At 40.1% G+C, this 14995-nt stretch overlaps 1 protein-coding gene across 11 annotated transcripts in view; it reads left to right on the forward strand.

Moving 5' to 3' along the window:
* csnk1g3 (casein kinase 1 gamma 3) overlaps positions 1 to 14741 on the forward strand; it is a 224408-nt gene extending 209667 nt beyond the window's left edge. For 6 of the 11 annotated variants that reach the window (XM_033017513.1, XM_033017512.1, XM_033017515.1 and 3 more), the window contains 3 exons: positions 2946 to 3052; positions 7715 to 7738; positions 12462 to 14741. In XM_033017513.1, the coding sequence (XP_032873404.1) occupies positions 2946 to 3052; positions 7715 to 7738; positions 12462 to 12516 (186 nt within the window). In that variant the 3' untranslated portion in view covers positions 12517 to 14741. The remainder of the gene's footprint in view (positions 1 to 2945; positions 3053 to 7714; positions 7739 to 12461) is intronic. The other 5 variants (XM_033017514.1, XM_033017519.1, XM_033017517.1 and 2 more) reach the window with 1 other exon arrangement.
* Positions 14742 to 14995: the final 254 nt, after the last annotated feature.

The following is a 14995-nucleotide window of genomic DNA, read 5'->3' on the forward strand; positions in this document are numbered from 1 at the left end:
ATTTAGTGCAAGATAAACTCCAATTAAAGATAATTTAAAGGTCTCCAATGAGATCAATGAGGTAGATGGGAGGTCAGGAGCACACTCCAGCTGGTGAGAGGACTATTCCATTTCGGCTGGGAAGAACCTGTCCCTGGATATGTTCACCAGATTTGAAGGAACTCTCTTTTATGTTTGCTCATCGGACAGTGACCTGACCAAAATATTTTAGCTTTGTAGAATTTGATTCATAAATAATTTTGACAGATAGCGTTGATATTTAGATTCAGGCCTTTTTTATTTTTACCAATTCTAGTTTTCAGTGTCAGTAATTTTACCGTTGATAACATGAACGTCTGAACTTTATGTTTCGGCATCTCATGAATATGCAGGAAGCTACTTGCTTTACATCCTAGGGATTATTTGGTAATTATGCTACAATTGTAAGCATAAAAGGTTGAAAACTCGCTGCTTCAGTTTAAAGGGTTGCTCCATGGTTGATTTATCAATGAATTCTAATTAATGGGAATTCATTTTCATCAAACTGCAAGCTTGAGCTGATGTTTACTAATTTTAAAAGCAACATTCTGCCAAGCCTAAAAAGGTTTGTGACGTTAGAAGGGGAGAGAGTAGAATCTGCAGCATTGCTCATTAAAACGAGAATACAATACAATACAATATTTATTCCATGTCATTTGAACCTCAGTGAGGCTCAAACGAAACTCCGTTTCCACAGCCATACAAACAAAACAATTCCTACAAGACACACAAACAATTTAATTTACACAAACATCCATCACAGTGAATCTCCTCCTCACTGTGATAGAAGGCAAAGTCTTTTTTCTCCCCTGCACCATTTCTCTCCCGATGTCGAAGCCCCAGGTGGGCGATGGTAAGTCCCACGGCCATTAAGGCCGCGCCGGGCGATGTATGGCCCCGCTCCCGGTCCATAAGTCACAAAGTTGGAGCCCCCGGCGTGCGCTGGAATGTCCCGCGGCCACTAAAGTCGCGCCGGGCGATGTACGGCCCCGCTCCGGGTCGTTCCAACCCCGCGACACGGGCTGGAGAAGTTGCGTTGCGGGAGCTCCGAAAAGTGGTCTCCCACCCGGACCCGCGAGCTCCTGATATTCCAGTCCACAGGTCTGCAGCTGGAGCCTCCGAGCTCCGGAGTCGGGCCGCAGCAGCGAGCCACCACTGCGCAGATTTACTTGGTAATTAGTGAAGATATTTTCAAACATTTCTTATCTTGTAATTAAGTCATCAGTTAGGTGTGAAGGGCAGCACAGTAGCGCAGCGGTAGAGTTGCTGCTTTACAGCGCCAGAGACGTGGGTTCAATTCTGACTACGGTGATGTCTGTACGGACTTTGTACATTCTCACTGTAACTGGGCTTTCTCCAGATGCTCCGGTTTCCAATCGCGCTCCTAAGATATACAGGTTTTTAGGTTAATTGGCTTCAGTAAATTGTAAATTATCCCCAATCAGTTGGATAGTGCTAGCGCACAGAGTGATCTGGACAGCTTTTCTGATTGGCATGGAATCGGTCCGAAGTGCCTCTTTCCACGCTCACTCTCGAAAGTAAATCTTGGGGAACTTTTTTTTTGTGTTGAAACACTTTTAGCTCTTTGGACAAGATGATCTCCATCACCTGAAAACAGTTGCTAGAGTGATGCTGTGAATTTTTATTTGGGCTGGCAAAGGAGCAATTTTTTACCATGCTCTGTGCCATACATTGTGTATGTAAGCATTGGTATTGATTTATTATTGTCATGTGTTACTGAAAAACAGTGAAATACTTTGTGTGCCTACCATGTCATCACGTCATGCCGTACAAGAATGCGATCAAGCCATAAACAAGAACAATAGGTAGTGCAAAAAAAAAAATTACCAAAAAAAATAATGTTGCAGTACCAGGGTGTTACAGCTACAGAAAAAAGCAGGTTTTTAAAAAAGGCTAAAGACTGCAATGAGGTAGATTGGAAGATTGGGATTTCACCTGAAGCCTCTGGGAGGAATGTTCAGTAGTCTGATTATAGCGGGGAAGAAACTGTTCTTGAGTTTGGTGGTATGTGCTTTCTTGTATTTGTGTCTTCCACTGGACAGGTGGGGGGGGGGGGGGGAGAGAATGGGGAGGATGAGTGACGGGTGCAAATGGTCCGTGGTTATGTTAGCTTTGTCAAGTGTAAACGGAGTTGATGGCAGTGGAGGGAGGTGAGGTGGGTTCTAGTTTGTCTGTGTGGTCTTGGGCAGACGGTAGCCAAACAAAGTTGTGCTGCATTCCAACAGGATGCGTTCTGTGGTGCATCTGTAGAAGTCGTTGGAGACATGCCAAACTTATTTTGTCTTCTGAGGAAGTCGAGCTGTTGGTGTGTTTTCTTTGCTGTAGCTTCAATGTGGATGGTCCAGGACAAATTGTTGGTGATATTTACGGCTTGACACTCAACCATCTCTACCTTGACACCATTGCCAGTGACTGGGGTGTGTCCATCACCTCTGTTCCTGAAGTCAATAAGTAGCTAACACTGAGTGAGGGTGTTGTCTTGAGGGCTATCTATTTCCTTCCTATATATCCGACTCGTCACTGTTTGAGATGCAGCCCACTGCTGTACTGACAAGTGCAAACATGTAAATAGAATTTGACCTTAATTTGACCTTAGTCGTTAGTGTGTAGGCAGTATAATAAGGGACTGAGAATGCATCTTGCGGGGTACCATTATCTACTGCCAAATGATCGTAACCTGCTCTTTGTCTATTCAGCAGAAAAAACGGATAAAAGGAAAAGAAAGGGCAACAAAAATTTGATGGTAAATTACGAGCCAGTGGTTGTAGTTTAAAGCTATTGGCTGTTACGAGACAATAGAATGTTTTCAAATAACTTGATTGCTTAAAATGAGGATCATTTTTGATGAAGATAGTTGTCAGATGCTGTAGCTTTAGTCATTCCTGGTGGCTTTGATTGCTTTTCAGGTGGTTAGTTCAACGAATGGGGAATTGAATACAGACGATCCAACAGCTGGACACTCCAATGCACCGATCACGGCCCCAGCTGAAGTAGAAGTAATGGATGAAACAAAGTACGTGCATGTTTTATTTCACTCTGAAATGTTGTTGTTTTTACAAGTTAGTATTGCTCTGTGATTATTGTAAATCGGAAAATTTGTCCAAGACGGATCTAAAGCCCTTTGGTGTACTTTGTCACGTGTACTAAGATACAGCAAAAAGCTTTTGTTGCGTGCTAACCAGTCAGTGGAAAGACAATACATGATTATAATTGAGCCATCCACAATGTACAGATACATGATAAAGAGAATAATATTTAGTGCGATAAAGTTCAGTAAACTACAATTAAGGTTAGTCCGAGGGCCTCTTATGAGGTAGATAGTAGCTCAGGACCGCTCTCTCGTTGTTGATGGTATTGTTCAGTTGCCTGATAATAGCTGGGAAGAAACTATCCCTGAATCTGGAGATGTGCTTCTGTGCCTCATGCCTGATGGGAGAGTGGAGAAGAGGGACTTTAATAGTCATGGAAACATACAGCAAGGAAACATGTCCATTGGCCCAATTTGTCCATGCTGGCCAAGGTGCCCCATCTAAGCTCGTCCCATTTTTTGTTATTGGGCCATATCCCTCAAAACATTTCCTATCCATGTACCTATCCAAGAATCTTTCAAATGTGGTTATTCTCCTTGCCTCAACGACTTCATCTCATTCCAGATACTCACCACCCTCTGTATGAATAACTTGCCCTTTGGGTTCCTATTAAATGTTTAACCTCTCACCTTAAACCCATGCCCTTTACTTTTTTATTCCTCCCCAGGAAAAAGATTCTGTGCATGCAACCTATCTATTCCTTCATGATTTTATACACCACTTTTGATCACCCGTCACTCCTGCATTCCAAGCAATGAAATACTAATCTGCTCAACTTCTACCTACAGACATCAAGTCCTGGCAACATCTTCTTAAATCGTCTCTACACTATTTCCAACTTAATTACTTCCGATTGATTGTAACCAGACCTGAACAAAGTGCTCCAAGTGCGGCCTCACCAATTTCTTACACAAATGTGACATTACGTTGCAACTTCAATACTAATTTCACTGACTGGTGAAGGCCAGCATGACAAAGGCCACCTTTCCCATCCTATATACTTGTGACACCACTTTAAGGGAACTATGCACTTGTATTCCTCGATTCTTCTGCTCTACAACACGCCCAAGGACCCTACAGTTCACAGTGAAGGACCCTCCCAGCTTTGACTTTCTAAAATGCAACATCTCGCACATATCTGAATTGAACCCCATTTGCCATTTCTTGGTTCGTTTGCCCATTTGATCAAAATCCCACCGCAATTCTTGATAACCATCTTCACTGTCTACGACACTACTTATTTTTGTACCATCTGCAAACTTACTAATGATGCCGTGTACATTCTCACCCAAATTATTCAAATAGATGACAAATAGCTAGGGGCCCAGTACCAATCCCTGAGGCATACCACTGATCACAGGTTTCCAGTCCATAAAATCTTCCACCACCACTTTGTGCTTCTTACCACAAAGCTAATTCTGTATCCAGTTAGCTAACTTCGATCTTAAGTGATCAAACTTTACAGATCAGCCGACCATGCAGACCCTTTTCAAAGGCCTTGCTGAAGAACATATAGACTGTCTATAGCTCCGCTCTCATCAACTTTCTTGATTACTTTCTCAAAAAACACAATGAAATACATGAAACACGATCTCCCACACCCAAAACCATGCTGACTATCCGGAAGCAACCCAGATCTTTCCAATTGCATGAATATCTCTAGTAAAATTCCTACCACAGATGCTAACCTACCTGGTCAATAGTTCCCAGGTTTTCCTCTGTAGCTCTTCTTAAATAGAGTCACGACATTAGCCACCCTCTTCCAGTTGTCCGTCACCGCATCTGTGTCCAACGATGATTAGTAAATCTCAGCCAGGATTCCTGCAATCTCATCAATATTGACTTCTTTCAATTCCCCATTGCAGCAATCCAAATTTGTAAACCTTAACAATTCTTCAGACATCATCCAGTTAAGCTAAAACATAAAGTCTGATCTGAAATACAACATAAAATTCCTGGAGATTTCAGCAGGTTGAACGTCATACGTGGGTGGAGAAACAGTAGATATTTCACTTTGATGGTCTTCAGAACCAAAATAAATTAGAGATGTCACAGATTTTAAGCAATTACAGAGGCAGTAAAGGTGAGTGTATAAACGGAGCTTTGTGAGAGTGGAAGACAAATTAAATGACAGAAGAATTATATTAATCAAATTAAATGAAATTAGATGGCACAAGGCAAAACTGATGATGATGAAAAAAGTAAGGAAACAAATGATGACCGAGGAGAGTTGCACACAGCAATGCATGCACCAGCTGTTCAATACTCATGTCATTCCATACCAATTGTTGAAAATAACCTGAAGTTACTGAAAGTGTACTGGTTGCATAAAAATGTCTTTCAAATGGCTGAGTCCACGTTTGTTTACAGATTTGTTTTTAAGCTTTTCCCAATTTGTAAACCAAAGCATGAAACTAAATGCTAATACGCAAAGTATAATTGTGCATAGTTTTCAATTTAAATGGTTTGAACCTGAGGTTTAAGCGGTCAATGGAAGTAAATCTGTTATTTGCAAAATAATACCAATACTTTGATTACACGTGTACTGAATTTTCCTTTGTTTAAAAAAAGGCTGAAACCTATTGAAAGTGGTCTCTGAGAATCATTCTTGCTTAACTGTAATTTTGGTTCTTTTTAAAAGCAAATGCTTCTGTGGCTTAGAAATTTGTCTGTGCTTTTCCTATGTCCAAACAGAATTGCATATTTTCCCAGCCTTTTTATTAGTATTCAACATTGCCATTTTAAAAATGATGTTGGAAGGAACTGCAGATGCTGATGTGCACCAGAGTCATGCAGCTTCTCTGAAGAAAAGGCATAGGTGACGTTTTGGGTCGAGACCCTTCTTCTGACTCCAAGTCATTGAGTCTGACTTCAGTTCAGACTTTAAGTCTGAAGAAGGGTCATGACCCGAAACGTCACCTATTCCTTTTCTTCAGAGATGCTGCATGACTTGCTGAGTTACTCCAGCATTTTGTGTCTTTCTTCTATTTTTAAAAAGGTGTTGTGCATGGAAGTATTGTTTTCAGTTTTCCTCCACGCTACTTCAGAAATACCTGGGATTACTGGAAATCTAGTCAACTATCTCACAGCTTCCAGTACTGAGCCATGCAGATGAGATTCATCAGACGGTCCTTGGATAGTCAAGCGCAGAATACCTGCAGCATTCTTCTGGTCATTTGAGATAACAGCCCAATCCAGTCACCCCCAAGGACAGGGAGTGAGCTCACTGGTTCACTGGCAGGACTTTGAGAGGCTGCTTGATCACTTCACCTGCAGGAAGGATGTCATCTGTTCAAGGAGGGGGGGGGGGGGGGGCACAAAGGCGACACAAGGTCACATCCAGGTAGTGCTTGTAAGAGGTTTCCTGTGATGTGTCTGCAAGGAGAAATTGTGTCTACTGACAGTGTCCATTGGTTCTACTGCAGTGTCTCCAATAGTAGTTATTGCAGTCTGCTTGTTCCTGAGGTCAGCTGTTGAAGAGTCAGGAGCATTAAGGTGCTTCTGAATGCCTTGGTGGAGCAGCAACTTGTTAGATTTACCATGTGTTGGCAGTTGAGTGCTGAATTGATGCGCTGAAGAGACAGGTCAGAGCAGGGATTGCCTTGGTTTCCACTGAGAGAAGATCAGACCAGAACTTACACACAAAGTTTCATGAGGGGTCAGAGGTATGAATGAAGACTATTATGTGGAAGCGTAACTGGGTATACACGTGGTGTACATGGAAGCTCCCTGTGACACTAGGCCGGATGAGACTGGTGCTGGACTGGGGTGGATATAGTGATGTGTGTCGGGTCTGGGTAGATAAGGTGATGGGTGCAGAATAGGGGCGGTGGGTGCCGGCTCTGGGTTAATAAGATGGTGTTTGGTCCAGGTGGATACGGTGGTGGGTGCAGATTCCTGGTGTGCCTCCTGCAATGTTGTCTTGGGAAGCCTGTGATTCCTGCAAGCTGTCTTTGACAAATTCACGTCATTCATAAAGTGAAGTGTAATGGCTGGAAAATGGCCTTTGGATGGCAGCATTTTTTTGGTGTAGTTTGCAGGAAAGAGTCAGTCTTCAGTACAAGCTGTGGACAGATATTAAGCTGTAAGCAAATATTGATGTGTCACCGAACTACAATGAATGTAGGTTTAGAGAGATCAGCCCTTTTGTATAATATTGTTTTTGAATTTTGAACAGTAGGGAGAACTGGTTCCTTTGAGTGAGGGGTTTTCTTTATTCAAATTATTACGATTGGAAATCTTGCTGATTTGTCCATCTTTGGTCGCTACATTGCCGAGTTTGATAGAAAAACAATGGTAGCAAATATAAAAATCTTGCCCAAAAAGTAGCACTAAGGCACCGAAGGACATTCATCAAAAGTCGCTTTATTCTGGTTTAATGTGCTTATCACCCAAAGAACCTTTTAAAATATTTCACAGACAAATTTCTAAGCTCGTATCTGTTATGTGTTGCTTCTGTGGTTCTAAAGCTTGCTCAAGAAGGCTAAAAGGTTTAATTTTTTTAGAGCAGTTTTCTCACTTGTGGGGTCTGTTTTTGATTCTTTCTATTTTCTGTTTTTGTTTTGTTTTCTTCCCTTTTTGTATAGCTGCCAGAAAGTGTTGAACATGTGGTGAGTGGTTTAAGTCTGCAGCTAGGCTGGAATGGGTTCAGCATAACAAGAGTTACCCAGTCTGCTCCTTAGTCATATCTAAAAACACTCATTTGCATGACAATTTGTAATGCCTGCATGCAAAAGAAATGCATGCATTGCATACTGAATAATATTTTTCACATTTCTGACCACATTAATCATTGAAACTTTTCATTCACGCAATAGTGGTGAACAATGCAAACCAGGAGCATGATAGCCAGTAACTGCTTGTTGTTGAACTATTCTGCTGGCTTTACATACCTCTGCCTTCAAGTTTGATTTTTGCCTTTAAGAACAGTTGTGATGTTGAACTTGCTTTTTGTTCATCTATGCTTTTCACTGCGCTGACCTAGATCTCCCAACTCTTTCATGCACTAAAAAGGTGTTAATTGTTTTGGTTTAAAATTGAATAACTTCATCCACGACAGGTGTGAAGGGATGGGAGCTCTTCATCTGAAAATGTTTACTCTGCTTTCTAAGTACTAACTAGTTTTCTGTCGCCCTACATTCTTCAATACTGTCTATTGTGAGCTTAATTTTAATGAGTGTTGATGAGCATTCGATTATGTTTACATGCGAAACAATGGGATAAGCATGGCATCTCCCAGTTAAACCTTTTTTTCTGAGCTTCACATTGTTTGATTTTGTACTTAAAAAATGTAAGTCTTGTTAATAAGCCAGCCAAATTAAATAGCTATAATGAAGCCACATATTTTAAAGGATAGATCAGTGCATTATTTTGCCTATCTTTTATCGATTATCTGAAAATATAAGTATTATCATATCCAAAATCTCTTCATATATAAATAACCATCTTACTCCCCACCTCCTCCCTCTTCATTGTCATTGGGTCATATGTCTTCAACTTTCCAATTCTGATGCGTTACCATTCTCTCTATAAACTTCTCTGGTCTTTCAACTTCCTTCTTGAAGGCCCTCCTTAAACCCACCCTCATGAACAAGGTTTTCATCCATGATCTTTAGCTCCGTATATTTTCTCAGCTGATACCTCCTGCAAAACCCTTTGGAATATTTTCTGTGAGAACATTTAGATATGGAAAGGCATTGTTCAGGTTTCAAAAATAACTTGGAAAAACAAGTTGGATTTTTGGGTCTGATTGATACTTGCTGTTGTTTTTTCAGCTAATTTATATACTACTTCACTTTATGAACGTACGTATTTAGTATTAGAGAGATGAAATGGGAAAGCAGTTCATCTTCAAGCCTGTTCACTGGTTCCTCATCAATCAGTCATTGGATAACAAGATGGCCTCAAATTTCTTGTAAACTGATCCAACTTGAAAAGGTTTTGTTTTAGCAAAGATGCATTTCAGAATCTTCCCTTGGATGGTTGAATCATGTTGGTAGATGTTTGATCTAACAGATGGTAGATACTTGGTGGTAGAGTGTGGTGCATGCAATGGAAGCTTCTTGTACAAGTGAAAATGAGAAGATAGAATTGTTGCAGCACAGAAGTTGGCCAATTATGTCAGTTTGTGTTCCCAATTAGGGGAAACCAATCCATTTCCCATCAATTTCCCCATTATGTACAATCTGTTCCCTTCTCTCTCTCCCCCCCTCCCCCCCCCCCCCCCCCCCCCCCCTTTAAATCTATCTATTTATTTTCTGAAAACAATAATTAAATCTTTCAGGTAGTGAAATCCAAACCATTACTGGCTGTAGCCTGACAAAGGTTATCACTCCTATTACTCCTTGCCTCTTCAGTTTTAGTCTGTTCTCTAGTTAGTGGCTCTAAAAGAGAAAAATAAGTTTATGACGGGATCTGTAGTTAGAACTGGATATTTAAGTTCACCTAATATTTTATTCAATTATCATTATTTAGTTTTGATAAGCCAATTTCTTTCAGCTATATATTGAAATAGCACATTTGTTTATAATTAATTATTTTGATAATAAATTATTTCACATGTGACTTCCCTGGAAAAGGAGACACTTGCCTGAAGTTCAGAACGAACAGCGGAAACTATTGCACATGGTCATCGGATGCAAACATTGCTGCCATTAATCATCACAGAGATGTTCTTGATTATGTACTGGGACCTCTGGAGAATCATCACCAGAGAAGCAGCTTAAATGCAGTTTTAGGCTTTGGACTTTACTTTTGAGATGGTGTGGGAACAGGCCCTTTGGCCCACCAAGCCCGCACCTAGTCCACCCGTAAACTAGCACTATCCTACACACTAGGGACAATTTACAGAAGCCAATTAATCTACAACCCCGTAGGTCTTTAGGATGTAGGAGAAAACCGCAACACCCAGAGAAAACCCACGTGGTCACAAGGAGAATGTACCAACTCCATGTGGACAGCACCCGTAGTCAGGATCGAACCCAGGTCTCTGGCGCTGTAAGACAGTGACTCTACTGCTGTGCTACTGTGCCGCCCAAAAGTACCTTTAAGACATCTGTAATTTTAATGTTAATATTAAGGCAAATGATCGCGGAAATCCCCACAAAATCCAAACTCCAAATAAATGAGGATCAGGTACAAGATACCATTGGTCAGTGAATGGAAACATGATTATTAGGCTAGACTGTGACCTGTTTTCCCTTATATGTTGAAGATTAATGACGGCTGCAAAGATATGTGAATTCTCAGCTGCAAATATCAGTGCCCACAGTCATGAAATGAGAAAAATGCAAGAAAGAAAAGCAAAGTACAGTTTTTAGCAAAGAACCTTGTATGCAAATTGGATGCTGTTGTATGTTCACCTCCGAACATTTAGTATTTCAAAAGGCATTTTAATTGATGTTATTAATAAAAAGAATGGTTTTTAATAATTGGACAATAATCCACAAATCTAAGCTCCTAATCGGCCCACTGACAGGGCATGCTTTAGGGCTTAGTGATCTACTACTTCGTTTGATACTGCCTCGTATTTTCAGTGGTAACTGTTTAATTATTTGTCAATTTACCCATCAATTTTTTTAATGCAGGATTTTTACATAATAAAGCATAGAAATCTGCCTGAGCATTAGCTAATACTATAGAAGTGCAGCTAAAAGCTAAATGTTGTAGAAGAAAAATTATATATTAATCTATATCTTAAACAATCACTTCCTTCATCGACAGTACATTCTCTGTGCGGAATTCCTTCTCCAAGAAATACTGCGGCCACTTACCACAACTTATTTCACTGCATTTCCCAAACCCAGAATCCCTACCTCCTTGGAGGGAAAGGGCAATAGAAACATGACTACCTGCATCATTCTCTTCAAGCCACACAAATTGCCAACTTAGAAATGTATTGCCTGCTTTTTATTGTTGCTGGATGAAAATCCTGAAACCCTTTGTCACTAAGCATTAGTACTCCAGTAGTTACCTCACTTCACTAACTACAGCAATTCAAGGAAGCATCGGTACAGCAATGACCTGTGCATTCAGGCTATTACTTGCAGCGATTTCCCTGCTCCCCAAAAAGATACATCTGCAGCAATGAACTGATTGTGCATTCAAGTAATCAGGACAGCTAAGGCCATGCTATCGTTTATAGTAAAAAGAATTGGATATAAAAATGGAGAGTATTGCTTTAGTTTTGAAACGGAAAATGTCAGAGGGATTTGGCAGGTCAGGCAACATCTGTGGGGAAAAAAAAAGTTAATGGAGCCACTAGAAACTGCAGACGATGGAATGTTGGCCAACGCACAAAGTGCTGGAGGAACTTGGGGTCAGGCAGCATCCGCGGAGGGAATGGACTGATGACATTTTGGGTCGGGACTTTGCTTCAGACTCCCAATTCTCTTCAGACAGACTGAATGAGGGTCTGACCCGAAGCACCGTCTGTCAATTCCCTCCACAGATGCCGCCAGGCCTCCCTGAGTTCCTCCTTCAGAAAGTTTTCCTTCAGAGTTGCCGTTTCAGGTCGATTAATGTTTCAAATGCTTCACTTTAGCTCATTGGTGAAAACACATCTGGAGAATATTTTGTACACTATCTTTTTCCGTTATTTCAAGAAAGGCATAGGTTTATAATCATATATCCATATAACAATTACAGCACGGAAACAGGCCATCTCGGCCCTTCTAGTCCGTGCCGAACACTTACTCTCACCTAGTCCCATCTACCTGCACTCAGACCATAACCCTCCGTTCCTTTCCCGTCCATATACCTATCCAATTTATTTTTAAATGATAAAAATGAACCTGCCTTCACCACTTCCACTGGAAGCTCATTCCACACAGCTACCACTCTCTGAGTAAAGAAGTTCCCCCTCATGCTGCCCCTAAACTTTTGTCCCTTAATCTCAAATCATGTCCTCTTGTTTGAATCTTCCCTACTCTCAATGGAAAAAGCTTATCCACGTCATGTGTTGGAAGCAATTCAAAGAACATCAACTAGACAAATACCCAAGTTTCATCTTCATTCTCTTTGATCCTCATTCTTTTGTCTTGGTTTTGTTTTCAGTACCTGGTCTTAATTCCCACCTCCTCTTTCTCTGTGACTCTCTGGGCTTTGTACTTGTTTGTCCGCTGTTTATATTCATTAACATATCCCAGCTGCTTCCTGCTCTGACTTTCTGAAATATACTTATATAATTCAAATACATCCCAAGTCTTATATAGGTGAATCTAAGCAAGTATAATTGGCTAAATATAACATTTTGTTACAAGAGTTTTGGCTAAAGTATAATTATAGTTGAATTAGATTCCAGAGTGATTTTGTTTCCCTCTCAAACACGCATAGGTGCTGCTGTTTCTTTAAACGGAGAAAAAGGAAAACTATTCAACGTCACAAATGACTCTGGAAGCCGTCTGATCATGGAGAATTACTTACTTGTTCATCTGCTGTCTCTTCATAAACAAAAAAAATCAATCATCTCTGCAGTGACAACAGACTTTATCAAAGGACTTTTCCTTGTATTTTTGCCCAGTAATTTGGGCGGTTGTCTGATGTGGGCGTTCTGTTTTTATTTCATCATCTTGAAACTATGTCGCATCCTATGTCTATGTGTTCATATTTTGAGGTTGAAGGAGGGACCTTTTGCCAGGTAATGTATGAAACTCAAACTTTTTCTGTGACTTTAACCAAATCAGGCTGGAGTTTGTTTAAATACAATGGGTTGATTTGGTCCCAGCACGTGAAAGGCAGGAATTGTAAGGTGCTTGGTAGTGACAACCTCTGAATGTTTACAAGTTGAGAACTAATTTTGTCGCCCAGGAGCTCCTTTGAATATATCTGTAGTAATTGCATAGCCAGGGGTTTGGTCTGTCAGCCTGATGATCCAGGACATGATTATCATTATCTCAATAACTGAAGAAACTAGGACAAAACAAACAGACAAGTCTGAATTCTACAATTATCTTTTATTTATCTTGATTGAAGACCTCTGCACAAAATTTTCAGTATTACATTTTATGCTGTGTGCACCTGTCTTTGTCGAGGCTGCTGTCCAGAGCAACTGTGGAAGGAATTGGGTTGATTCAGCAGGTCGGCGATTCATGGCTGTTGCACTATTACAATACAAACAACCTGAGATGGCTCCAGACATTTGTGTGTACAAACAATACCTGCTTTATTTACCTCCAAATGGAGAAGAAATGCAGTAGAAGGGCAGCATGTGCTTATTGTATGATATTATGACATGTTTGTAAAATGTAAACTGTGCTTCCTGATGTATTGTTTGGACTGATAGATGCTGAATGTCCTGAGAGCTCGTAGAATGAAGGAGGTAAGAAGATATTTTGATCATGCTTTGAAATATGCCGTGAGGAAGCACATGGACTAAACCTGTGATGATGGATAATGGGAGCGATGTATCATGAATGAACTTAATACATAATACATGATTTAAAATCCAGAAACTGCAAATCATAATGGGCAGGGAATTACTTTTGTGTCTGCAGTATATCACCAAATGCTTTGGCCTAAATGGATTTTAGGTAAGACCTAGGTAACATCTAGAATTGTCAGGCAATTTGGATGCACTACGTCTAATTCATAAAATAGTTCTTTAATAGAAAGCTAAAGAATGTGAAACAAATGGGCCAGGTAATATTGCCTGTTGCATTTAATAGCTGTGGTACCTAAACTGTGCAGTTGTATGTGAAGCATTCCTTTCCTATCGTAAATATAGCCGTTCAAAGACTTCATTCTGGAGATGGGTCAGGTACTTTCTCTATAAATCCTTAAAGTGCCTGCATTAGGAACAGATCAGCTGTTCTACAAAACATCTCATTCTGTTTTCCATCTTCTGCTCAACGGTTCGCTTCCACAGACGTTTAAATACACCACTGGGACTTCCAATGTTGTGCAGTGTTTATCAGCTGTTTTCTACAGGTTTTTAGTTTCAATTTTGCGCTGAACGTCAAGTTCTGGGTTATGTCTGATGCAATGTATTAAATTCAAATAATACGTTGTATGCAAATTTCTTTGCATTTGAGTAGAAAGACTGGAAGAAAAGTTAGAATATTTTAACATGAAACTGCAAATCATAATGGGCAGGGAATTACTTTTGTGTCTGCAGTATATGACCAAATCTTTTTTCCTCTTAATTACATGATGAGTGTAAATAAGTACAGTAATTTTTCTGTACCTCCACAAATTTGATCATCACTTTCAAATTAACTTTTGTTGGTAGGTCTTTTGCCTGTACGGAGTGCACAACGTGATGTTGGCACATAAAGCAAGGAAGGTGTACTGTATATTAATGTAATTATGGACTGTAATCTTTACAAACAAATCAACCATTTCCTGTTTGCTGAAATGAAGACCAGTACATCAGCACAAGCTTATTGGCAAGATTTCAAGTGCTGCATTTTATGCCTGGGATCGATTTTCCTTCCGACAATGCAGTCTGATCATGATTGGAAAATGCAGCTGTGTTCAGTTTAGGCCAATAATTTTATGCAGTCATTGCTTTTCTGTCAATACTAATAAAGTGAACTCTGCCTGACTGTACAAGTGATGTAATACATCTGTTTCCCAATATGTAACTGAAAAAAAATAAAAGTAGTTTTTTTTAAATTAGTCTGAGAATGTTGTTCATCCCAATGTTTAACTCTGATTTGACCATGCATGCCTACAAATTCAAAATGTAACTTGAATTTTGTGGCCTGTTCCCACTTCCAATCCCCTTCCCCATCCCACCTGTTTCACTCATTGAAATTTCAGTAAGGTGAGTAACAGAATTATTCTCTTGAATAATCTTTGATACATTACCTGCAGTTTTGAAAGATTATAATGTGAAATGTTTGTGACAGGTATATAAAAATGTTTGT

The sequence above is a fragment of the Amblyraja radiata genome, chromosome 3 (assembly GCF_010909765.2).
Source record: "Amblyraja radiata isolate CabotCenter1 chromosome 3, sAmbRad1.1.pri, whole genome shotgun sequence".
Classification (NCBI taxonomy): domain Eukaryota; kingdom Metazoa; phylum Chordata; class Chondrichthyes; order Rajiformes; family Rajidae; genus Amblyraja; species Amblyraja radiata.